This window comes from Lates calcarifer, linkage group LG6, assembly GCF_001640805.2.
Source record: "Lates calcarifer isolate ASB-BC8 linkage group LG6, TLL_Latcal_v3, whole genome shotgun sequence".
Classification (NCBI taxonomy): Eukaryota; Metazoa; Chordata; class Actinopteri; family Centropomidae; genus Lates; species Lates calcarifer.
Window position 1 is genome coordinate 8,946,266 of NC_066838.1, and position 24,988 is coordinate 8,971,253.

General features: G+C 41.0%; 3 protein-coding genes across 7 annotated transcripts; all 3 read right to left on the minus strand.

The window, feature by feature from the left end:
* Positions 1–325: 325 nt before the first annotated feature.
* LOC108891670 (L-glyceraldehyde 3-phosphate reductase) lies at positions 326–5,524 on the minus strand. The gene is made up of 8 exons (XM_018688927.2): positions 5,264–5,524; positions 4,972–5,130; positions 4,399–4,499; positions 2,853–2,939; positions 2,416–2,563; positions 1,978–2,057; positions 1,781–1,874; positions 326–1,307 (listed from the first exon to the last, which is right to left on the minus strand). Exons 2-8 carry the CDS (start codon positions 5,081–5,083, stop codon positions 898–900), a joined length of 1,032 nt encoding a protein of 343 aa, XP_018544443.1. The 5' UTR covers positions 5,084–5,130; positions 5,264–5,524; the 3' UTR covers positions 326–897.
* A 50-nt stretch (positions 5,525–5,574) lies between these two features.
* On the minus strand, positions 5,575–9,641 carry nsun5 (NOP2/Sun RNA methyltransferase 5). Its single transcript, XM_018688899.2, has 4 exons — positions 8,457–9,641; positions 6,853–7,060; positions 6,025–6,189; positions 5,575–5,853 (listed from the first exon to the last, which is right to left on the minus strand). Exons 1-4 carry the CDS (start codon positions 9,379–9,381, stop codon positions 5,679–5,681), a joined length of 1,473 nt encoding a protein of 490 aa, XP_018544415.1. The 5' UTR covers positions 9,382–9,641; the 3' UTR covers positions 5,575–5,678.
* Positions 9,642–10,327: 686 nt separating this feature from the next.
* Positions 10,328–20,087, minus strand: mybl2a (v-myb avian myeloblastosis viral oncogene homolog-like 2a). Of its 5 annotated transcripts, XM_018688868.2 has the most exons (13): positions 19,647–20,085; positions 19,349–19,408; positions 17,913–18,015; positions 17,630–17,701; positions 17,268–17,360; positions 16,932–17,152; positions 16,661–16,781; positions 15,333–15,386; positions 14,907–15,151; positions 14,029–14,731; positions 13,179–13,421; positions 12,446–12,646; positions 10,328–12,243 (listed from the first exon to the last, which is right to left on the minus strand). In XM_018688868.2, exons 1-13 carry the CDS (start codon positions 19,655–19,657, stop codon positions 11,647–11,649), a joined length of 2,724 nt encoding a protein of 907 aa, XP_018544384.1. In that variant the 5' UTR covers positions 19,658–20,085; the 3' UTR covers positions 10,328–11,646. The 5 variants fall into 5 exon arrangements, with proteins under 5 accessions (XP_018544384.1, XP_018544389.1, XP_018544387.1 ...); XM_018688873.2 differs by lacking the exon at positions 17,268–17,360 and having other exon boundaries at positions 19,647–20,087; XM_018688871.2 differs by lacking the exon at positions 19,349–19,408 and having other exon boundaries at positions 19,647–20,084.
* Between the last annotated feature and the right edge of the window lie 4,901 nt (positions 20,088–24,988).

Consider the following 24,988-nt stretch of genomic DNA (forward strand, 5'->3'; position numbering starts at 1 on the left):
TTGTTTCATGATATCATTTTAAAAGGTCAGTACACCTAAATTACAGAATATATACGCATATAAAATAAAATGTATGTGTATGTATATATTTGAAGCTGTACTGCACCAATGCTGAGAATTTCTGATGCTCAACATATGGAAGCATGTAATTTGTGAAACTTAACAGCAATATCTCTCTTTAGGAATAATGTCCTGGTCGGTCTAGTGTGAACGCTCTGCATGACTGGATACCACAGGAGTGGGTGAGAAAACTTTTTGTTGTGATTTGGGTGACATGTTCCTTTATAAATGTGAGATGAATAAAATGCTAGGGCCACAGCAAAAATGGTGGAAAAAAAGTTTTTATTCACTTTTATATACATTCCTTTAAAGTGTTTTTTGAAAATGTTCATTGCAAGAAAAAAAATCATCTGAAATATTACATTCAAGTAAAAATAGAGTGCCATAATTCAGACACTATATCTCATTATGTTATATATATATTTATAATACAGCTTAGACAACTGAGACACTGAACTTTCTCTGAATTGAAGACATACAAGACCTTTTTCATGTAAACACTGATTATTAACTGTAATGAGAAGTTTCTCCCTCTAAGCGGGCAATGTAGGAGAGAAGTGTTCAGTTTGTTTAAATGCGTCTTTTATATAACTACACATTTATGATAAAACTAATTTTCACAAGCTTTTGCCAAATGTTCTTTATCATCTGTCACAGAGGAGCAGGTAGTCTTTGTGAGCAAAAACTGATACAGATCAAGTGGCAGAAATCTGATTTCCATCAGGAGTTGCATTTTATTGTTTTCCATTATGTGATTGTGCTGTGGGAGATGTTACGCTTCTGTCCTCACCCCGTCTGTCACATCCAGTCAGTCATTCAGTCTCCCCTCTCCCCCTTTTAGCTCCTGTACTCATCCCCGCAGTCCCCAATGAGCGCCATGAGGTCCCTGGAGCGGCGTGTCACTGCTTCGATGGTGGTGAGATCTTCCGCCGTGAGCTTCAGGTCAGGGCTGCAGCTACGCAGACTGTCACTGATGTGCTGCCCCGCCCCTGCGACGCCTAACCGACAGCCCACAATGACCCCGCCCACCGCAGGGCGGTCCAGCACGAAACGCGTTGCCACACTGGCCAGTGAGCAGTCGTATTTCTTGGCAACGGTCTCCAAGGTGACAAGGAGGTCCTGGAAAAGGTTCCAGCCGCCCCAAGTGTCGATCATGTTTTTGTACTTAGAGAGGGAGGCGGTGTGGAGCTCCGCCCTAGAGTTGGGCTCCGCCTTCCCCAGATAACGCTCTGAGAGCAAACCGCCAGCTGAGAGAGGAGGACAGAAGAAAAGGGGTGGTTAGAGCGATGGAGGAGAGAGGCAGGCAAAAGAGATAATGGAGTCAGGGAGGCAGGAGGAGGAGTACAGGATGGAGTGAAAGGAGAAGTGGGAGGAGGAGGTGGAGGGAATAAAGGGAATGGATGGAGAGGGTGGGTGAGGCAGGAGAAGGGAGAGGAAAAGGTGGGCAGGGATGGAGACTGTTGAGGTCAGGAGGAAGATGGGAGGCAGAAACAGAGGGAGAGAGAAGGAGTAAAGCTGACAGAGGGGGAGGGCAGGCAAGAGAGGATGTGTCGTCATGTTGACTGACTCCATCTTAGAAACCCACCATTTTACATCTTTACGCTACGAGGGTAAATATGCTGCTTACATCATTAAACATGCCCTCCTCTTTGTATTTGCTCTTCTGGAGCGAGTAATACCACTTCTAAAGCTATAATTTACATTCTCTGTTGAATCTCACCCAAAGTGCCGTAAGTGAGGAGCTTGATGTCGTTAGCCAGACAGAACTGCTCCATCTTCGCTGCAGGTCGCTGGTCAATCACAGAGTACTGAACCTACAGAGACAGCCACATTAAAAACTTCAGATTCATCAGAGGAGGAGAGGGAGATCAGGAGCCTGATGAAGTAGGGTACAAACATGTAAGGGGGAAGTGTTACCTGGTTGCTGGAGATACGGATGCCTCTTTTAGTGATCTCCTCCAGTCTCTGTGTGTCAAAGTTAGTGAGGGCAAGTTCACCTGAGGGAAGAAGAAGGAAACAGGTGGGACTCGCAGAATAAAAATACAGAACTTGGATCACAGGACAGGACAACAATAAACTGTCAATTGTTCTATTTTGAAACTATTTCCACAGTCAATAAAGAACTTTAACACACAACTAAAATATATAGTACATATAATTCAGCCAATAAAACATGAAAGTATTGCAGTCTCCCTATATGTACCAGCACTGATGTATCTGTGACAAGCCAGTATCTATGTGTATATGATAACTGTATTAAACATAAACTGGTCAGTGAAGAGTCCACATGTGTTGAGTTAGTTAGTGTTATCTGAACATGTTGACATTACATATTGTGTACTGCACGGTACATACGTATGACTCCCTCTTGCTGCAGATCAGACAGGTGTCCCAGCGCGTCCAAGTATCTCTTGTCTCCATAGTCCCACCAGTGGAACTGAACACAGTCCAGACTGTCCACCTGCATACGGGCCATGGAGCGCTGCAGTGCCTTCTCCACCACCTGCACACACAGAAACACTTGAGCACCTGTGGTCCTTTTAAAAACACTTGAACTATTTAATGTGCTTGGATCTCAGAAAACAGAGGACATGGAGAGAATCATTTAAGTCTGGACTCAACACATAGAAATAGCAAAAATATTCTTTTGTTAAGTAGACTAGTAAGGTGATGTCCTGGTTCTTTATAAAGACACACACTGCTCTCTGGTGGATAAAACTATTCTCACTGTTAGCAACATGGCAGACTGAGTGTGAGTGTCGCTTGTCTTAACTCATTTGTCAGAGGCTCACCTTGCGGTTCATTGGTCCTGGTCTTGGCACATATTTGGTCAGACTCTGCAGAGCTGGAGCAGCAGTCTCAGAGGATCTGGACTTCAGCTACAGATCAGAAAAATAGTATAGAAATTACAAATGACAGCTGAACAAACATCTGAATTGCGCTATGTCTTGTTTCTGCAACTTGCACTTAAATTATTCAAAATTATTAATATTGTGACTAATATCCTGCAAATTATAAAATAATGCACAAAGTTTATTTTACATTTATGTATTGCATCCAAAATACTGTGATGTAAATTGTCTAAAAAGGTGTGCAGGTTAAGTGTGTGTGTTGATTAGTTTATTGTAGTAATGAGAAAGAGCTTAGAGAGCATGTGTAACGGCAGAAAGAAAAGCTGGTTGGATGAGAGAAGAGCTGTTTGTTTCTCTGCACGTTATTCCAGGTGAACGGGTGAGACCGTGGTCGATACCATTAGACTGTCACATCACATCAGCCACAAAAACTCTGATCTGAGGCACACCGGGACCTTTGTCTGTGTGTGTGTGTGTGTGTGTGTGTATGAGAAAAGCAGAGAAAGCATTTGCTACTTCTCATGCGTATCTGAATGCTTGTTTGTGTGTGTGTGTGTGCACACGCATGTGTAGAGTGTGTGAGTGTATCTTTGAGTGTGTGTGTTGACTATCAGCAGCTCTGTGGTAAACACAGACACTAACAGCTGGAGTGAAAATCAATGGTTGGGCAGAACTGAGGTAGGAATATCCGAGTATGTTTTATAACTGTTTTACCCAAAAGTACAGTAGTATGGTATGTTCCTGATATATTCAGTTTACTTAACCATTTACAAGAAATTTTGAAAAATTAAAGTTCGGGAAATTCCTTTAAAATTTTTCATTTATTTAAATACTTTGGCAATTTCATTGTTTCCCCTCGCCCTTTTCATTTTAGCATTATTGTCAAAAGAAATCCTGGGACTCCTGTAAAAAGTATTTACAAGCAAAATAAATGTTTTGCAGGGTAAAATAACACACTGCAGCTGGATTTATTTGTATCTTCATTGTGTAATTCACACAGATTATTTGCTGTTTCTTGTTCTCGATCTTTGTTTCTTACATTCATTCTGTCTCTTCCTTGTACATGTCACACACACAAACACTGTGGAGCAGTAACTTCAATCTACCACAGTGTGTCAGCTCCCCCTTGTGTTTCAGGCCACAGAGTCAGGCAAGATGTAGCGTCACCACGCCCTCACTGTTATATGACAGTTGTCTCTACAGATAGCAGGCTAGTTACACTAAAATGTGCAACGTTACACTTCATTCAGAAATATTTTCCGTAAGTATTTATTCATTAGAATTTATAAGGATTCTTACTCACAATAGTTAGTGTTTTTTTTCCACCCAGGGAGTAGAGTTAATCCTACACTGGTATCTTATATCATGTAGTGAGATGATGGAAACGGACCAAACAGCAGGTGAAACTGTGTGCATGTGTAAGTGAAGTAAGTGCTTATTCAATCACACTTATTCATACAGTGTGAGTGAGTGTGAGTGTGTGTACCTGGCTGTTGAACTGTCCAAATATTTCCTCTGCAGGCCCATAAATATCTGCCATATCAAATGTGGTCAGACCAGCGTCTACGTAGGCCTGCATGGCCTCAACTGGAGAGACAAGTGAAAATAGCACAGTCAGGCAATGTAACGTGTAGTTAGAGTAGGTACAAACAGTGCAGGTAAGATGAAGTCACAATATAGTACCACTAACATGTAATATATGTATAACATCTGCTTTGCATGTTAAGATATTTTCCTCGGTCAAATATTTTCAGGCTTTACCGCAAAACCCTTATACAGTGGCAACTGAGGTTAGAGTATCTGACTCTTTTTAAAGCTCTGTCCCTTTTCACTACAAAGCAGCTACTGACTCAGTCTATACACAGGGTTTGACACGACTATAAAATCTCACCTGGTAAATACTTGGTACATCTGATAAAGTATGACTGAAAAAGTCTACAAAACATGTTTTCTGTGAGAAACTAGTGCTCCACCTGTGATATCCACAGAATTCCCCCAAAAAACAAAATGTCTGCAATTTGTCCGTAATGTTTCCATGATGTCTGGGTTCATGTATTACCTGCTCTGGCTTTGTCCACCGCTCCGTGCGCCCCGGACACCTGCCACATCCCGTTCAGGACCCGGCAGATCTCCAGACCTCCGGACAGTCTCACTTTGGGCACCGGGGACATGTCGCTGCCAGAGCCGGGGAGCAAGCTGCAGGAGGCGACCTGAAGGTCTGAACACAGCTACATGTTAACTATCTTTCTTCCATGGTACATAAAAGGTAAATACACAGAGAAGAGCAGAGTTCATATTTTCCTGTATGTAGTATAAAGGTTAAAATCAGCGAAATCAAAAAGGTTACTTACTTTACGTTTGCTACAAGTTGTGCTTGAGTAAACACCCGCGGACCCAAACTGTGACTTGACGAAACAACGTAGCTATAAAACATTGTTCAACAGTTACAAAACATTTTCGTACGGTTACAAAAGCCATGAGGGTTTCGACCAATGGGAGTCTCTGTTTGGCCGGAAGTAAGCGCCTTCTTCAGAAGGTTGGATGCTGGTTAACTGCCCCCTACTGGTGAACACCTGTCACTACACCTGAACCTCATTACGGAATAAATGTAAGAGGAGAAAACAGCTCCGCAGAGTAACAATAATGAGGCACAGAGACGGGATACAAGACAAAAATAATCTTTACTTTTCAGTTAATTAGTCCACATGTCTCTTCTTTAAAACAATAGACACAACATCATGTCAAAGTCCAATTTTTACTTTCTTATCACTCTGCTGTTGCTGCCTTCTTCTTCCTCTTCCTCCTCTTCTTCTTGCCTGGTGTAGTGTCAGTCTGTCTGCTGTTCACCTCGTCTGCAGCAGGCGTCGGTTTGTCCTCCATCTCTGAAGCTTCAGGTGTCTTCTCACAGGCAGGTGGAGCAAGAGCGATGGTCTCAGGGTCACTGTGACAGAGCAGACAGCGAAAGACAACCTTCTTTACAGTCTATATTTATTATGACAACATGATGACTGAGGTACAAGTAGGAATCATACACCAAAAATAAATAACAACAAAAATTTCTGAGATTATTTTACTCTATATCAATAACTTTACATAACACTCCAGTACTGACCTCATCTGGCCAGGTTGTCCCTGCTTCGTGCTCCCAGCCTCACTGTGTTTCTCCAGCAGAGCCACAAAGAAACCATGTGTGCGGGTCTTGGCGGTGCTGGCGCGCAGACACTGAGTGAGCGGTTCAAGGCCTCGTTCAGGCCACTGAGCCAGCAGGGGAACCAACCTGGAGGAGAAGTAATAGTTTGAGTGATACCAGCACCTTAAGAAACACTGAGCTGAAAAAATACGTTGTAGTTTTTTCCAACAACTACGATGACTGAAGTTTCTCTGTAATCTGTACAGGGGAAACCATCATACAGGCAGTGGGTGACTCTGACTGGCAACTATCAGAAATGTACTAAAAGGCTAAAAACAGGCCAACATACAACATCTCCTGACTGACCAACAGGCAAAGCAGAGGTTTCATTGTTGCCGTTTTTTTTTCCTTTTCAACATTATTGAGAGATTTCTACAAGATTCTCATGACAACAGTGAAACTGTCCTGCAAGTTTACTTCTGTTCATTAAAAGCATTGAGGGACCACCAAATACATAATAGAAATAATTATTCCAGTCTAATTTATTTATCTAATAAATATGAATATACAGTATCAGTATAATTTTCACATCAAGCGACAAACATGTGGAGCCTCGATTCGACCCAAAAATTGAGAAATCCAGTGTCTGTGTGGTTACAAACAATTTCTCTTGAAAACAGACCAAATTCAAATTGAAGGAAGGATGCAAATACTCTGAGTCACATGACCTAGTCCTAGACAGTCAATATATAAGAGAAATGCTGGAAAAGAAAATGCTAAAAACTACAAGTGCAAGTGGACTGTTGCTACCTGAAGCCAGGGTTCTGCTGCAGACAGGCCGTTACGACTTCCTCGTTCTCCTGGCTGTGGATGGAGCAGGTGGAGTAGACCAGGCGTTTCAGGCTGGGGAACCTGAGGCCGTGGTTCAGGCACTTTAGCTGGAAGGAGGCCAAGGAAGCCAGACGAGCCCGATCCTTCTCCTGGTCAGCAGAGGTGTCGTCCCGGAGACACACCATACCTGGACCCCACACACAGATTACAGAAATGATATTGAAGAATCTTGGTTCTGAAATGCAGATAAAGAGCTACGGCATATTCTGCTAACAGTTAACATGAATATGAGAAAGGAGTCAATCTGTGACATGTAAACATTTTTCTGATCACAGACCAAGAGCTGCTGAGACAAAGCTAAAAAAAACATGTTGCTCATACACATCTGTATGTTTGTCTTTTCCTCTGCACGTTCAGCATTTTCTGAGCATCAGAAGCTGCAATAGATGATCTAATTCTGGCACACATTGATGCTCCTGGCTTTGAGCTGTTTGATTCTCTCTGAGCCTTTTTAAAGCTCTGACTTACCACAGTGGTTTACTGTGCATGGAAATCATTTATACAGCAATAACCAGATCTAAAGTACCAACAATACAATGTACAAAAAGTCCTGCATTCAAAATCATAATTCAGTAAAAGGAAATAAGTATAATCACCAAATATAAAGTATCAAGTGTGGCTAATGTTTAGTTGTAAGTGACATTAATAGATTATCAGTATTGATTTATCAGTGTGCACAGCATTTTATTGTTGTAGCTGGTCAAAGTGGAGCTCTTTTTATTTCTGTTTTATTTACAGTCAGACTGTGTTGTCTCAATTAAAGGCCAGGCCACTCAAAAGGTTCACAAGATAAATCTGAGGGGGGTCATGAGATGAATGATGGGAGAGGAGAGAAGAAAAAACAACACCCTGAAACATAAATCTGTGTTTATCTTTTGGACTGTTTTCTAATATTTGCCTTTTTTTAATAAAATATGGGATCATTTTTATCTTTGGGCCTCAAACACATACTGATATGTGAGAAGAGGCCATTATTAGATACTGTTTTTCTGTAAGGGGTCTCAGAGCCAAAAATGTCCAAAACCACTGGATTAATCTGCTGTCAAATCAATGTAGTCAGGTAAAGAGCAAAATATTCCATCTGTGGTCGAGTAGAAATAATATAAAATGTCTGAGGTACACACACTTCACTAATCCACACTTGACTAAATCTGCTTAGTTATTTTCTACCACTGATAATGACATGGAGTTAGGTTTGGTGGCACTGCTCAGCTGCTGTGATGCTGCAGAACAAATCTGTGCAAGCTACACGACACCTGACTCTGACCCAGTGACCCCGGCTGGAGTGCTGGACTCAGAGTGTGATGCAGTGGTGAGCAGTTTATATAAATTGTCTATCTGCTCAAGATGGGTTGTGATCTTACTTGATTGAAAGATGTATGGATTATGTGACTATGAAGCTACAGTCAGAGGTTCCATAGATTCTCAGGCCTGTCAAACAATCAGAGGTACACTTATAAAGACAGCAGGCAAGTGATCAGAAACATGGATCATGCACACAGAGGGATATCTGGTTACTTTACCTGATCCACTGCAGGAGGGATCCAGCAGGATGTATTCAACATCTCTGTACTGCGCGCTGTCAGGGTCCACCTTCAGGAAGTCCTGGTTGGCCAGCTGCTGACAGGTGACCCCAGCTCGGAGCAGGAGAGTCGACATGGTGGTCAGACGCTTGGCATCCAAATCAAAGGCAAACAGCTTGCCCTTGTTCTTCATGAGAGCTGCCAGGTGGCTGGTTTTGTTGCCGGGGGCAGCGCAGGCATCAATGACACGGCTGCCAGGTGGGGGGTTGAGGAAATAGGCGGGGAGACAGCTGGCTTTGTCCTGCAGAATGATGTGGCCGGCCTTGTACAGGAAGTGGTCATGGAAGTCCGTTTTAGGAGAGAAGACCAGCAGCTCCGGCAGGTGCAGGTCCCTCACAAACTCTTTCCCCTTCAGGGTTAAGTCGTCCAGCCTAGAGGCCTGTCCCTGATAGGAGAAGCCATCCCTCTTCAGGTAGTCCACAGCGTCCTCCACGGTGGTCTTCAGGGTGTTCACACGCACATACCTGGGCAGGTGGTCCCCGGCGGGCCGCTGGACGCTGGCAGGGAGGAGGTCTTCATTCTTGCTGACCTTCTGCTTTACTTTCATGCGGGCCAGCTCCGCCTGCAGCCTGGAGCGATGCTTCATCATCGTGACCTTCCAGGAGCCGCCGCACTTCAGCCCCTGGCCCATCAGCAGGTCGTACACCAGCACCATGGCCAGGTGCAACCTCAGCTTGGTCTGTTTGAGCAGCTTGGTGGACTCGATGAGCTCCTGCAGGATGGGGCTAAACTTCTGGGTCTCACAAACCAGAGCGAACAACTGTTTGATGTTGCCAAACTTACTGTCGTAAACCAGAGTTTTCAAAGCGCCCTGCTTCCTCTCGGCTTTCTCCAAGATCTCCGCGGCTTTCAAGTACAGAGCCATGGCGACAACGAACCTCAAACTAGCTAAGAATCCAGAGTTACTTGTTACTTTTTTTTAGCTAGTTACTGGTGTTTCACTCGTGACAGTCCGCCTCACTTATTCCTGCCGAAGCCTCCTTCTCTCTCTGGCGCTGATCAGGGGACAAACAGTGGTTTTTCTTCTCTCATTTAGGTTTTATAAAAGCTTCTTCATGGTTACTTTTCTTCCATGCACATGGCAGAAGAGGGGTCATCACTCCGGAAGTACAAACTGACGCACTGTTTTTGTCTGACGTATTGGTCCGTGCAGCCAATCGCTGAAAGACGATAGCCCAGCTCTCCCTAAACACATTTTATAAACATGTTTACATCCCAGCAAGGTTAAAGTTGGTTTCTAATCATTCGTGCAAAAATTAACGGTCTCATAAGGCTTTGGTTTCCCGAAGTCATCTTGATTTTATTTTTTATATGTGTTGGATTTTATTCTTTCTAATCTTTTTAATGTGCGACCGGTCTCACAAAGACAAACTCTGACTTTGGCTTAGACCTAGCTAAAGACAGACTTCAGATTTATCAGCTTAACAAAGGTATTAAGTTCATGAATTCTGGGTGAATAAAGAGCTTTTTTCTAACCAAAGAACATGGGCAACTGTGACAAACCATTCAGTCTCAGAAAAGATAAACATACACGGTGTAAGGTGCAAAAAAGAGAAATATTTATCAGAAAATCTAAAACAGGTGAAAACTGTGTAAATAGTGATGGCAATAGTGTTGATACGAGATGTACCACTGCTGCCGCTGGTCTGCAGATGTCACAGACTGTTACTAGGGAAACAAGAACCTTCTTAGGTGGCTAAGGTTTTTTGGTTTTAAAATAAATCGGTGTGTATTTTTGTGAAACTCTTTAACTTGTATTAAGAGTGACATAAAACACATAAATGAACTTGAGCATTGTGATCCATAGAAAATATAGAGAAAAATATCTTTATTCTTTCATACAAGTACATTCTCCATGTCCATATTTTCAAGTGGAGACACAAGAGGTCTCAATTTCACACTGGTGTTTATCAGCATAATATGATCAATTAGCACTGCAATAAAATCAGTCAGCTGTTATTCAATGTGAACTTTAGTTTGTTTAAAAGACTACCTGTCTATTACAGTCAAACTAACATGTAGAATGACCTTTCCCATCAACTCCCATCAGAGATTACAACTAATTTAAGAGCACAAACAGTTGATGACTCGTCAAGGCTCTTGAGAAAAAAAAAAAAATTCATTGGTGCACCTCTAATGCATCACTGACCAATAAACAAAGAAAAATATACACAAATTGTAAAAGACTAGTAAAATAAACATGGCTTTTACAAAAAAGCAGAAAGAGCAGTCTCATTCAGTTTACTGCCAAGTAACCAAACATATAGTCCATCTGCACTTGGGGCACTGCATACAAAAATAATTTACAATGAGTGAACGCGGGGGGGCGGGGGGCTCATCACTTTTTTGCTTAAGGATGTGATTAGTCATGCACACACTCTGTTTTATCTCCCAAAGAAAACAGAAATAAACATCACATTCCTGCATCAAGAGAAACAGAGGCTAATGATAAAGCCCTTTTATTCTGATCTGATTGAAGCATCTTTAAAATTGTCTTCATGGCATTAAGGGAGATTTATGCCTTGCTGTCTGCCACAGTGTCTTTTTTTAATACCAGCAGTGGGGAGAAAATGTCAGACTCTACACAAAAGGCGTCTGATCACATTCCTCCTTCCGCCTTTATCTGTGAGACAGCAGTGACAGCTCAAGATCTTCAGAGGAACTCATTTTAGTTTGAACTGAATACAAAATACAGATTCCTGTTCACTCCTCTGGCCTGCATGTTCTAAAGGCATCATAATGCAAGCTGGGGATTACATTTTTACAAGTCTTCATTACATGCTGTTTATGTGAAAGGCAAAGAGAAGCTGCCTTTCACTTGGAGCACTTGCAGTCAGAGAAATGACACTATAGGCTCTGATGGCAGGTCACTGGTTGCCATTGTATGTTATTTTCTTAGAGATATTCTGAGTAGACTGATCTCATGTTCTATACACTTTTAATGTAGTTTGCCGCTGTTGCCTTATACTGTTAGATTGAAATGATGCTTAAATTCATTTAGTTAAATGTTTGAGGAAATTTAATTGAGTGGGATGGTCTGTTTAATGCAGTGTGATAAGTATGGAAAAGCAGGTGTGGAGGTCCTTTTGGTGGAGGACAAAATAACCACACCCGGTTGTGACTTGACCCATCAGTGTTTAGTGACCCCGCTGTGCTTTTTAACAGTCTTTGTCTTCAAAGAGTTTTTGTATAGAAGCAGTCTCTCTGTGGTGTGAGGTGGCAGGCGGTTCCTCTTGGCTCTTACAATACATGCTGCCATTGGACAGAGCCGGTCAAAGCCCCCTGTGGTGGCCGGTATTGCCAGCAGCTTCCTGGCAATGCCCTGGAGCTCGGGGAACCGAGTGGCAGATCTCCAGTACGGCACGCTGGAGCTGCTTTCCCACAGTGGTTCAGACAGGTACACATCAAGCTCTGACATCTTCATGGACTTTGCAGGCGGCTGGAGGAAGTTGAAGATGGATTTGCGCTTGAGGTCATTTCCGCTGATTCCGTCACAGTTTTCATCTGAGCTGGCACCAGATGCCTCCATTAGCGTGTCGGCTTGGCTCTCCTCTTTGCCATCCTGTTCCTTTTTCACCTCATTTGTCTGGTCTTTCTCTGCTTCCAGAGAGGGAGATTCCGAGGCCTTCGTGCTTTCTAATGCAGCTTCCACAATGGTTCGAGCCTCATACTTTGATGGAGGAGTTAGGAAACCTGTCTGGTCCTCCAGTTTGGCATCAGAGAATGGCTGGAAAAAAATTTCAAGACAGGGTCAGAATTCTGATTCACAATGTAGGTATCACTGTAGTTTTTCTTTGAAATACTCCATATAAACACAGAGTTCAATATATACACAATGGTTTGCAGAAATTATTATAAAATAGGTATAAAATGAATTTCATTTCATCAGCTCTACGGAGAACAGCCAGGCTTCAGTCCTAGTTCAGTACCTGCATTTTGATCCTGGGGTCAAGCACAGCAGCTAGTATCATGTCCTTCTGATGAATCAAGGATTGGAAGTATGTGTAGAGGCCTGTGCGCAGGGCCTTGTTGAAGTGGGTATAGTTGGTTGCACGGCTCTCCAAGGTCTTATCAAGGCCAATGAGGGAGGGTATGATGAATGAGATGGTCACACCATTTCCTTGCAGGACCTGGGTTAGAAGAGGCAAAAAGGAACATTTTCTGACATAATCCTCCACAAACAGTACCCATACTACAAATACTTTATTTCCATACATGTATGTAGTACTTTCAAGTGGTTTGCAAAGAAAAGATGTGTCTAATTCTTGAAACAAGGCTCAGTGGACAACTGACAAATTAAGACACAAGTGATTCAACATTATTGGATTTATTTTAATGTGTTTTGTTAAAGTAAATCAAAGTGGAAAACTCAAATAATGTAGGTATAAGTTCTGTGTAAGAAGATGTAGCACAATGCTATTTTAGGCTAACAATGGCAAAAATGCTTGAATATTAAAGATAATTTTTATTTAAACATCAGTTACTAAGAGTGACATTCAAATTTTTTCCTTAAGCAGATTACTTAATTAAGGGCCACAAATAAGTCAAACATGGGTTACACAAGAAAACCAAGATAATTTTGTCCAAAAAGGTGAAAATATAAAATATTAAGTTAATTAATTTTTTTTTTTTTTTCTTCTTCTCATTAACATTCTCATTTACCTGCAAGGCCTCCTCAAAGGGCTCAAGGAGACTCAGGATGTCAATCACTTGGTCCCTCTTTACCATGACGAGAGGTGGGGCACTGGCTGTGTCGTTAGCCTCTATGCGAGCCTGGGCAAGGAGCGTCATGATGGAGCTCCAGGCAGACTCCTGCACCATACGGCGCAAAGACAGCATCATGGAGTTCCAGCGACAATTACTGGAAGAAGGGCACAACGACACGTTGCATTCCTTCAACAGAACCTACAGGGAAAAAAAGACACAAAATGGTGATGCTAAAACATTTCAGGAAAGAAATATCTGAGCTCTCTGAATCTCTGTTGCTGTAAATAAATGCATCAGCCCAAAACTAAGCCTCATCAGTACTAAATGACTCATAACAAGGTATTTGGTACAACAAACCTACAAAAATACCACTTACTTCAATATACAGCTGTAACAATCTCAACAAAGATAAAACATTTTTACATTAAAAACTACAGGACTCCTGGTTCATCTTGTCTTGGAATATACATGTTGTATTTCTAAAGACTGAATAAGTAAAGAAGAATTAATTATATGTCCCCACACAACAAAGAAAGTGAAGTCAAATCAAGCTGGCACATGATCTCTCTCAGGTCATGTGCAAGATTGACTAGAGATTTCCTCATGAAACATGACCAAACTTTGTTGTTTCAGGACATAAAAAGTCAATTACAACCAGACACCCTGCCACTGCTGCCTCTTCTTCGATTGTAAAATCTATAAATCTGAGACAGGCACGCTGACCTGTGTTTTGTGCCTTTTCAAGAAGAATATAATCCAGAGTAATAAAGTTGAAAATTATGTTTCATTTGTTTGTTTCTCCTACCTCACTCCAGTAGGCGCTGCTCCGAAAGAAAGCCACAACGTTGTGGACCTGTGAGAGCAGGTTTTCCACTACCCTGGAATTCTTCAGCGCCTCCTTGATCACCAGCTGCAGCGTTTTGGCCACACAGATGGTTCTGGTGCCAATCTGCAGTTCTGAAAAGGGGGACTCCGTTTCTGGCATCTGGTCTGACAAGAATGACACCATCTCGTCTCCATCTGGTTCTCCCCTGTTGGATGAACACATGATCTTGTAATCGCAGAACAAGTTGTTCCCAGCCAGGGTTTCCTTGGCATGGTTGACGAGGACGTAGCCGATGCTGCGAGGAAATATGCCGTAGCTCAGCAGCACACCTTCAAGCTCTCTGGCCACAGCGGCATTGAGGTTTTTGTGGCTGAGGTGACGGAAAGCCACAATGGGACGGCGGATCTGCCAGGAGTCACTGACAAAGTGGAGCTGCACGACCACGATGGGCTCTTCTACTGTTCGGGATTGATCCCCAGCCCAGAGATCAAATGTGGCATGAATGGCCCTCTCACCATCTTTGGTTCTGGCAAGGCAGGCTTTAAGGTCCCGGATGAGCTGAGGCTTGATGGTTCTCTCCACATCGTCGTAGAGCTGCAGGCCAATGGCACGCTGGGACAGCTTGTTGTATTCAGGGTTGACGGTACTCATGAAAGACCTGAAGCCTGTGCCTTCAACGAAACTGTAGAGAACAAAGATTCATTGGCATTGTACATTTTCTAATGTGGTATGTGAGTGTCTAGACTGGCGACTGAATATTAATCTTAGCATGTGGTAGACATACAGCCAAGACAGCTAGCCTTTCTGCTTCAGGAACACACAAGAACAAATTAACAGCCACTAGCACTAAAAGTCACCTGAGTGGCAGCATGTCTTCAGCGATCATCCTCAGTGCCGCATCAGCAAACTTTTTCTGGTCCACTGGTGCGGCTGTTGGTGGAGCACCTGAGCTGGAGCTGGGACTGGAACTTGAACTGGGGGGCAAAGAGGGACTGGGAGAGGAGAACTCTCTCTTTGATGCCAGAGTCTGTGGAGGTGGAATGGGTGTCTTTTGTTTGGCTTTCTGATACTCCTTCTGTTTCTTGTTTTTCTCTGGTCTGACCTAGAGCAAAGAGTAGGAGGGTGAAACCAGGCCTGTCAGCTGGGAACATCTTGGGATGAAAACGTAAAAACATTTAAATATGTTTTTATGATATTCATGCATCAAAAACCACCTCTTAATTCAAAGTTTACAGGGAAAAGTTTTAAAGAATGTTGAAAGAATTCATCAACAGAAAGCTTACCACTAGAGGAATTACTGGTTCAGCGTCCAACACAACATCACACTTGAAGTCCACCTGTAACACAAGATATATTAATCCAGAATAGTGTTTGTGCTGCAATTTATTATAAATAACACCAGAAGTTGTACTTTTTTCCCCAATACATGGTCTGATCAGCAAGGCACAAAATGATCAATATACTGATAATGATATAACCGTATGGGTTTTTAATATGTAGCAAGCAGTGTAATACACTAGGCACTTTATTGGGGACACAACACTAATACTGAGTAGTGTCTTGTTTTGTTCTAAACCAGCCTAAATTCTTCATGATATGGATTTACACAATATGTGCAGAATTGTCAGCTGCACATTAATGCTGCCTCTCCTGTTCTACCACACTGTAAAGGCATTTATTGGATTCAGATATGGTGATGGGGAGGCCACTGAACTCACTGTCGTATTCATGAAACCAGTGGCAATCTCTGCTTTGTGACATGGTGCATTATCATGCTGGAAGCAGCCATTAGAAGATTTGTAAATTGCTGTGGCATTCAAACCATGATTGATCGATATTAAGGTGCCAAAAAGACATCCCATTTTACCACCAGCGGCAGCCTGTCCTGTTGACACAAGGCAGGTTGGGTCTGTGGATTCACACTGCTGACACCAAAGTCTGACCCTTCCCCCTGCTGCCTCATCAAGATTTATGAGCCCAGTCTACATTTTCCTAGTCTTTAACTGTCCAGTTTTGAGCCTGTGCCCACTGCAGCCACAGATTTCTGTCCTTGGGTGACGGGAGTGAATCTTGACGCTGTCCTCTGCTGTTGTAGCTCATCTGTTTCAAGGTTCAATGTGTTGTTCATTCTGAGACACTTTTCTCCTTATCACAGTTGTAAAGACAGGTTATCTGAGATAATGTCACCTTTCTGTCAGCTCCAATCAGTCTGGCCATTTTCCTCTGAACTGTCTCATCAATATGATGTTTCCATCTGCAGATCTGCTGCTCACTGGATATTTTTAGTTTTTTGCACCATTCTGAGTAAACTCTGGAGACTGCTGTGTGTGAAAATCCCAGGAGATCAGCGGTTTCAGAAATATTCAAACTGGCCTATCTGGCACAAACAACAAGCCACAGTCTGAGTCAGTGAGATCAATTTTTTTCCCACTCTGATGTTTGATCTGCTCCTGACTTTTATCAGCATGATTTTATCCACTGCGTTGCTGCCACATGATTGGCTGACTGGATAACTGTACAACTTGGCATGTGTAGAGGTGTTCCTAATAAGGTGCATAATCAACTGAAAGAGCCATATACAATATGTGCTGCATTCAACTCAGTACTGTACCTCTCCTTCCACAAACTGTTGAATGTCAAGGGAAATGCTGTCAGCTTCGTCTTTGTACAAGCCCAACTCCGCTTTACGTTTGATGGTGGCGTTCCAGTGATTCTTCACAGAGTTGTCTGTCCTTCAAGAAGAATTAAAGATGTACATTAAAGTCTCTGTGTCACCCCTGGGTAAAACAGAGTTATTTTAAGAGCAAAAACAAAAAATGCAAGTGACTGCTCATCATCCACCTTGTTAAATTTCAGCAAATCAATCACCACTAACAACTCACCTTCCAGGGAGTAGCTTGGCGATCTCAGCCCACCGGTTTCCCAGAATGGAGTGGGCTTTGTAGATAATGAGGTCCTCCTCGTTGGTCCAGGAGCTCTTTTTGACCAGTGGGTCAAGGTGGTTGTGCCAGCGCTCACGACACTGTTTCCCCACCCGTCCTTTTAAGTGCCTGGCAATCAAAGTCCAGTGTTTGGTGCCATATATGCCCACCAGCTCTATTATCTGTCCAAAGTAAATACATATACAAAAACAGATGTACAAAGTGAGACAGGAACATATTAACTAAAAACTATGTTTAAAGGAAGTCTGCATCAGATTTTCTGTGTAATTTTTCCACCTTTTCATCTTCCTCTTTGGACCAGTAGCCTTTGACTAAATCAGGGTCCAGGTGTTTTATCCAGCGGTGCATACACTGTAATTCTGTCCGCCCCTGTCACCGCAACAGGAAATAAACTCTTCTTTTTAAAATGTTTGGACAAGTCGTTGCATTATTCAAGACTAAAATAATTAAACATGGAGCAATTGGTAACATTAAGATGTTTACATCTCTTAAGTTTAACATCATGACAGACACACAACTGCAAGTCCTCTGGATTTCTTTTTTTTTTCTTTTTTTTTAAAAAATAAACTTCCCTTTGCTTCATTATGATTCATTCTTATTCTCTTTCTCAACTGATTTTGTTTCTGCTGAATACTTACAGGTAAAAAACTGGCGATAGTTTTCCAATCTTTTTTCCCAAAGTTGCTGACCAGGATTTTGAGATTTTCATCCTGAGCACAAGACAGAATCAGTTCAGACACTGTATAATATGAGTTTTACTAGCAGCCGACAGGTACAGGTTATCATGAACCCATTACAACAACATGGGTAAATCACAGAGTTAAGTCACATTACAATAACTGTAAGTTAGCCATGTAGTTTTTATTGAATTCATAGTTTGCTACTTTTAACAAGATGGTTTATAGGTCTCTCTTCACTCACCTCTTCCTGAGTCCATTTGACTTTACACTTGGTACCATCCTTCTTCTCTGCTGTGTCTGAATCAGTGTCTATGCACAGATTACTATCTCCCTCTTCTTCCATTCTGCAAACACAGAGTTGACCAATAATCAAAACAAACATATTACTGGATATAAAACTTATAGAGACTGTGTGTAAAGATACAGAGCACAATGTCAACAATGTACTTTGATATGAACATATGGTTGATATGGACCTGAGAATGGTGCTCTTCAGTTTTTGAAGTGTCATTTTAGCCTCAAGTTAGACTATTACATTAAAACAAAAGCAAACACATCACTTCCAGTAGACTTCACACTAGTGTTAAATGTCCCATTTAGAGTGATCCCAAGATTTTAAAAAAAAAAGTATTGGAGTGCCACTTTTGGCTAATGTCTGTTAAAAGTTACTCTCTATAGTACATTCTACAATACCACAACTAGCATTTCAAGCCACCTGCAAGTCAGCAACAACATCTATGGTAAAACAACGACACAGGACACTAGACAGAGATACTCAGAAGGAGGTAAACAAATACTGGCAGATAAATCTGTTCTCTGAAATATAAATTCAATAGCAAGATGTTGCTGTCAGACCTTCAACTGTCCTTATGATGCCTAAATCCCATTGCCTTCTTTCACTATGTTGAAAGGACATGTACTGTACACAGCTAAAGAAAATCTGCAGTGGTTTGTGGTCAAAATGCTTTGCCTATCTCATGTCTAGAAAAAGCTGAAACATTAACAGAATAAACACGATAAACAAGACGTTTTAGGGTCCACTTTTTCTCTCTTATTGTATGTCTGTCTTTGAAATTTTCTCTGAAATTTAGTTTAAGAGGTAACTTGGATGTGTTGATAACTACTGAACCCAAGAGGAACAAAGTTACCACAACTACTTTATAAACAATTAAGACGCATAAAATTACGTATTCATGTAACTTCCGTGACCCGAAACCTCATCAACAAACTTGCATGATGTGCAAGCGAGCTAACTTCCCACAGAAAAGCTGAGGTAGCTTAGCAGCTAACATTAGCTGCTGCAAACCAAACTAGCAGCTGGACATGAATATGTAACGTTAAGCTGTATCTCTGAACAAAACTGTGTGAAACTCTCAAAACAAAATTGCTGCGGTCTATCTGCCCAAAACGCGTGACAAACTATAACTTACATTCCAACTTGGCTGTAACTTTAAGCTAATTAACTTTGCTAGCAGGTCCCTTGCACACGCTCGAGGAAACGTTGACCGACAGTAGAGTAAGTAGAGCGCCACTCTAGCGGCACATGTGCGCAAATGCAACAAACCGGCCCAACATTTTAATCGGTGAAAATGGGATGTTTGTGATCATTTCGATGTTTGTGACTAGAATAAATAAAGTTAGCTGACAGCACAATAGGGACAATACAGAAATGCCTACCTAAACTTCAGATTGTGCAACTGCTTCTGGAAAACAGCCGGGTCCAGCTTTTCCAGTTCACTACCATGACACAACAGAACAACGGCTTTTAAACGGACATGGGGAAGAGGAAACGTCTCACTCACACTCTCATACACAACAGAAGCAAAGCAACCACTTCATTTACAGCTATAGCGACGATTACTTGTTAACTATTACAGCCGTGAGACGTTTCTATCCTGAGCATAGCACAAACACACAGTTTTTCTCAAATAGGGGAACGTTAACATCCTGGAATATTTTTGTTACCCTCACTTACCCGCACGACATCCCTCTCCTTTCCAGTCTCTGCCCCTCGAGACACAGACTAGATCAGCTAACAGTGTGAACAGCAACTAAAACAAAAGACGATCTCTTTATACATATATGTTCAGCTACGAAAACACACACTGAATGAAATTCATGTGTTAGTTACTGGAATAGAGAAACAGTTAAGGAACTCGTAGTGCTGTGTGAATAGAAATAGTAAAAAAAAAAAATTGCCCGGGACTGAAAATGAGAGGTCTGTTCAAGAACACCAGGGCTGCACAGCAGCTCACACTCCCCGGAAACGATCCATGTGGGTGACGGTTACAACTGACGCTAACGGCTAACGGCTGCTGATGCTCAGGCGTTGACTCTGTACTCTATATTCAGGGCCTCGCTTTCTAAAGTTAGCATTAACAAACCCGTTTAGAGAAATAACCTCTCACAATCAAACATTCATGGATGCTGCCGACACCGGTTTGGAATTGCAGTCATTGTAATGACACGAACCCCTTCACGAACTTACAAGGGGGTCATTTATTTCTGCTAGGCTACATGTTAGCACCGCTAAGCAATGCTCAAACACATACACATTGTCAATAATTATAACTTCAACTATGAAGATACACTGTATATTATTACAACTGTGTTTTACTAGAATCTCATTCATTATCCCTTTACACAAGTCTCCATACAAGAGTGCCCAATGGAGAAATGATAGTGCTTTACAAATACATTCATAAACACTTATGTAACTATGTTATGTTATAAACCATTCATTAAATCTTTATATACTACCTATAAAAGCTGTAGTGGGAGTTTAAAGTGAACTGTTACCCATTTTATTTATGTCAACTTTATTTCAGGTGCGTCTTCCCCAGTATTTAGCATCAGAACCCCTAGCATGCTAATATTGCCCAACCTTGTGTGTGTGTGTGCATGTCTCTATGGATGTGAGGACATTTTGACTGGTCCTCACAAAGGGCTGTTTGAGAATTAAGACCTGGTTTTTGAGTTACAATTAGAAATAGGTTTAGGTTAGGGTTAGGGTAAGAGAGCGATAGAAGGACCAACATGCATCTGTGTGAGTGAGTGTGTGTGCGTGTTTTGTGAGGTTACACCTGAAAGTTGTACAGCCTCATTCACTTTGCCTATTTCAGCATGATCCCTGCTCTCTTCATCAGTGTTGCTAAGCAACTGTTGGTTCCTCACAGTTACTACGGTTACTTTACTTACTTACCAATGTGTTTCTAACAAAATGTGCCGTTTATATTCTTCACTGTTCCATGTGTGAGAAAAAAACATACTTTCTTTATTTATTGCTGGCACAGCTTTTGCACCTAACCTTCATCTACCTTCACCTTATCTTTGTCTTAACTAGTGAAATTCTGTTGCCCACATAATGGTAGTGGGGAACACATAATATTATATTTAATGCATTAGAAAACAAGCAGAAGCCATGGCTATCTGCTTGTGCTCTAATGCATCAAGTCCTATCAGAGTAAATGACCCCAATCATGTGTTGTAGTTCTCTTTTTTTACCACTGAGTGGGGCAGTTCTACAGTATTGCAGATGGTGGGCTCCTTTTGCCTTCTGTCTACTTTATTCCTTAAAAGTGAACAAATGTGACTTTTAGGATTAATAGTTGACCTGTTGATTGCACCTACACAAATGAAAATAATGAGTCTGGGCAGGTAAAAGTGACCACCGTTTCAAAATGAAGGTCAAATATGTATTAGTCAATGTGATGTAATCTAACATCCACCTATTTTTGGTTATGTATTTGTTTATTTTATAATCCTCTTGTAAACTTTGTTCTGCCATCACTTTTCATGTATAGAGCTTATCCTGTGTATACTGGTGTGTACTAACAGACCCCAGTTAGACTAATAACCATGTCAGTGGAAGTCAATTGGGAATACTTTCAACAATAAAACACTGTTGTGCAGAGATAAAACAGAAGAGAAGTGATAAATACTGCTAACAACGTCACCTTCTTGAAACTCTGGTATATATTAAATCATTTTCAGGAATTATCCCTTTTGCTCTTTTACCTATTCACTGTTACCTTTGTTTCACTTGTGCTTTTATTGCTTTATTTTGTTTTACTTTCATCAGCCTCTTTTCTGACCACTTTGCTATGTTGCAATGGAAACAAAGTTATCCTTACTATCTGGCCTTATCTGGACCTTATCATACAGCCTGAGACATATACAGCATATACAGAAATAACTTTGGGAAAATATAAATATGCTTTTTATTAACATATTATATACCATTACAATATACTTTCATACTATTTCTATTCATTTTGTCCATTTTGTCAATAATTATGTTGATTCCATGTGAAATAGATGATTGTCATTTGCAATTTTTAAAAACCTTTTTATATCCTACCTTCCTACCTCTAAAGGACAGAGATGTTCAAAAACCTATACAAAGTATACAGCTGCCTCAGACACTGGGAACAAACTATAAATTATTAAGAACACATTAACAACACATGGAACACTTCAGTCTAATTAAAAATCTTCATAATAACTAAGATATTTTAGAGGACTAAAATGTTGTTGGTACACACCAATGTTAATGTTTGAGGGCTTAGGTTGTCATGCAGCTGTTGAGCTCCCTTTTTTACAAATGCATTTAGCTACTAGATTTTTATTAGTGTTTTAGATGTTAAAATTTATTGTTTGTTGAACAATCAGCACAGACTGACAACAGTCAGTGTTGTCAGGCATTGTATTTGCAGAGCTTAAGTATGAGGAGTCTGTGTGTTTGTGTTATGAAACAAGTTTGGTGCCAAAAGGACTTTGAACAATCGTGTGCTCACCCTCTAGTCTGCGCAGTATTTTCAGGCACATCTGTGCATGGTGGCCCTGAGGGTCAAAACACAACAACATTTCAGAAAACATGACTTCACAAAACACAAAACATTCATATTGTCACTGATCAGAAACTTCATAGTACAGTGACGCTTATAGTTTGACCATGGTTATGCTCTAGCAAGCAAATTGGAAGGTATTTCAACAAACACTTCAAAAGCAGCCTACATTCACAGCAACTGTAACCTGAAATATATCCAGTTCTGGCCACTCAATTACAAACTCCTATATCTCATGAAGTATGCCAATTAACTTGTGCCAGTGAGGGATGTTGAGCCCGAAAGCCAAGTCTTTCAGGGGAAGATTTAGTCTCAGCACAGAAAGCACAGACAAATGGCCACAGTTGATTTAAGGCTCACACAGCTGAAAAACTGCACTAAAAATAAAAGTCTGAAAATAACCCAGCATGGTTACCACTTTGGCTTCTGACATCCTCCAAAAAGCAGTGTAATTTGTTTTTAGGGTTATTTCCCCTCATCTTTTCTCTCCCCTTAATAATCGGACAAATCCCCTTAGATTTATATGGTGGCCCCGTAACTGTATATAAAGTAGTTAAAACTTGCTCCACCTTAAGCAGCTGTAACAGTAACATGATGATTGCACACTAATGTCAAATCATATAGTAATAATATGTCAGTCACAGGGACCAAACTTTCTTTTACTTACTTTTAATTTTAATCACATTTTGCTGCTAGTATGAACTCTTTTTACTTCATGCATGACTTTTACTTGTAATGGAGTATTCTTAGTGGGTCTGAATACTTTTTCCACCACTGTTGAGAGCTTAGTCATCTCAAACTTCACACATATTGTTGTCAGAATCACGTCTGCCTTAATCAACTATCATCTTACCACTACATTTACTAATACACTTAATTTGCCTTGTCGATCACGGAACATCATTGCTAACTCCTGGAGATCCAACAAGGGCTCTCCACCTCCTACACGTCTTTGTTGATCATCTTCCTCTTTGATGCCTCTGATAAGAGCTGACCTTCTTGATGACCGAGGTTGACTGTAGGAGCCCAGTCTACACGCTGGACGTCTCTGCCCCTTGTGAAGTATAACATTTGGTACTCAATAAAAGCTCTTCGTGGTTTCTCGGTTTGTCTCGGATTTTTGCAGCCTGTTAACACCACAAATCACTGGCATCTTGACAGCTTGTGATAATTTCTTCCTGTGTAGAAAACTACTTCCTGCCCTCCATCTGCTTCTGTTGCTGTTGATTTCTTTTTTATAGTCATACAATGTACAGTTAGTCAGTGATATCATTTCTTACCTATGCTACAGACAAACATTTCTTATTTGTTATGAGTTTGAGAGACTTAATATTCCATTTTAATTAGAAACAAATGAGAAATTTCACTATGGACATGAAATGTCCCTGATAAAATAAAATGGTTAATAATAATGAATATATTATTATTTTTAGAATTAAAGCAAGTGATGGTATTATTCCCTTTTAGTGTTGGTTGGCACATATTTTTGAGGTCTCTCCAGAATGCAATACAATATGGGCAACCACATGACTTATACTCATGGTGTTATTGTCCTAGTGTTGTAGAGACATTTTTGCTCATTATCTCTGAACATTTATATAAAGTATACCAGTCTAGGTCTGAATACTTTCTGAATGTGCTGTATTTGAAATGATGCAGTACTGATTTCACACAGAACAAAAACACATACAGATGATGTGCAAATTGAAGTGAACAGCTGACTGTTTTAGTTGTTTCTCTGTTCTGTCATCCCACTTGGTTCTGTTGGCACTGTTCATGGATGAATACAATTTGTTGACACCCTTGATAACACACACACACACACACACACACACACACACACACACACACACACACACAAACACACTGTATACCAAACAATCAGTATGTCACGACAGAGAGACCACTGCAGTAAAGGGGGTAACAGGAGCTAATTGACTATGATTGTGATCAGACAGGTTTTAGTCACGTATCTGACATTTGGAAGTGAAAAAAGAGGAAGTGGTTTTGATAAGGGTTGGAAGAAGTATCCAGACTAATCACGTTTATGTGTACAATACAAAGAGAATCTGTTATAAGAAATGGTCCTGCATTCAAAATCACATTTAAAGTACAAAAGTATTATCAGCAAAATGTAGGTAAAGTTTTAAAAAAGTATATTATCTCTAATGCAGGGTTAACTGACTCTAACTCTCTCCAAAAGACATTGCTGGTTATAATTGAGTCCAAAAAGAGTGATAAAAATATCTCCCTCTCTTAATCTCCAGCTGACTGAGGAAGAAGGTGTTTTGATTCAAATCAACTTATTTGACAAGTGCTCTATAAATGAGTGCATGTATGTATCTTGAAACAAGCAAGAATGGAGCAGATCACTGCACTAGAATGGGGGAAAAGTTGATTTTAAAGAATTCTACATGTATATAAATATTTTCAGTGTAAGGACTTGATTCCTGATTTTTTTTTCCCACAT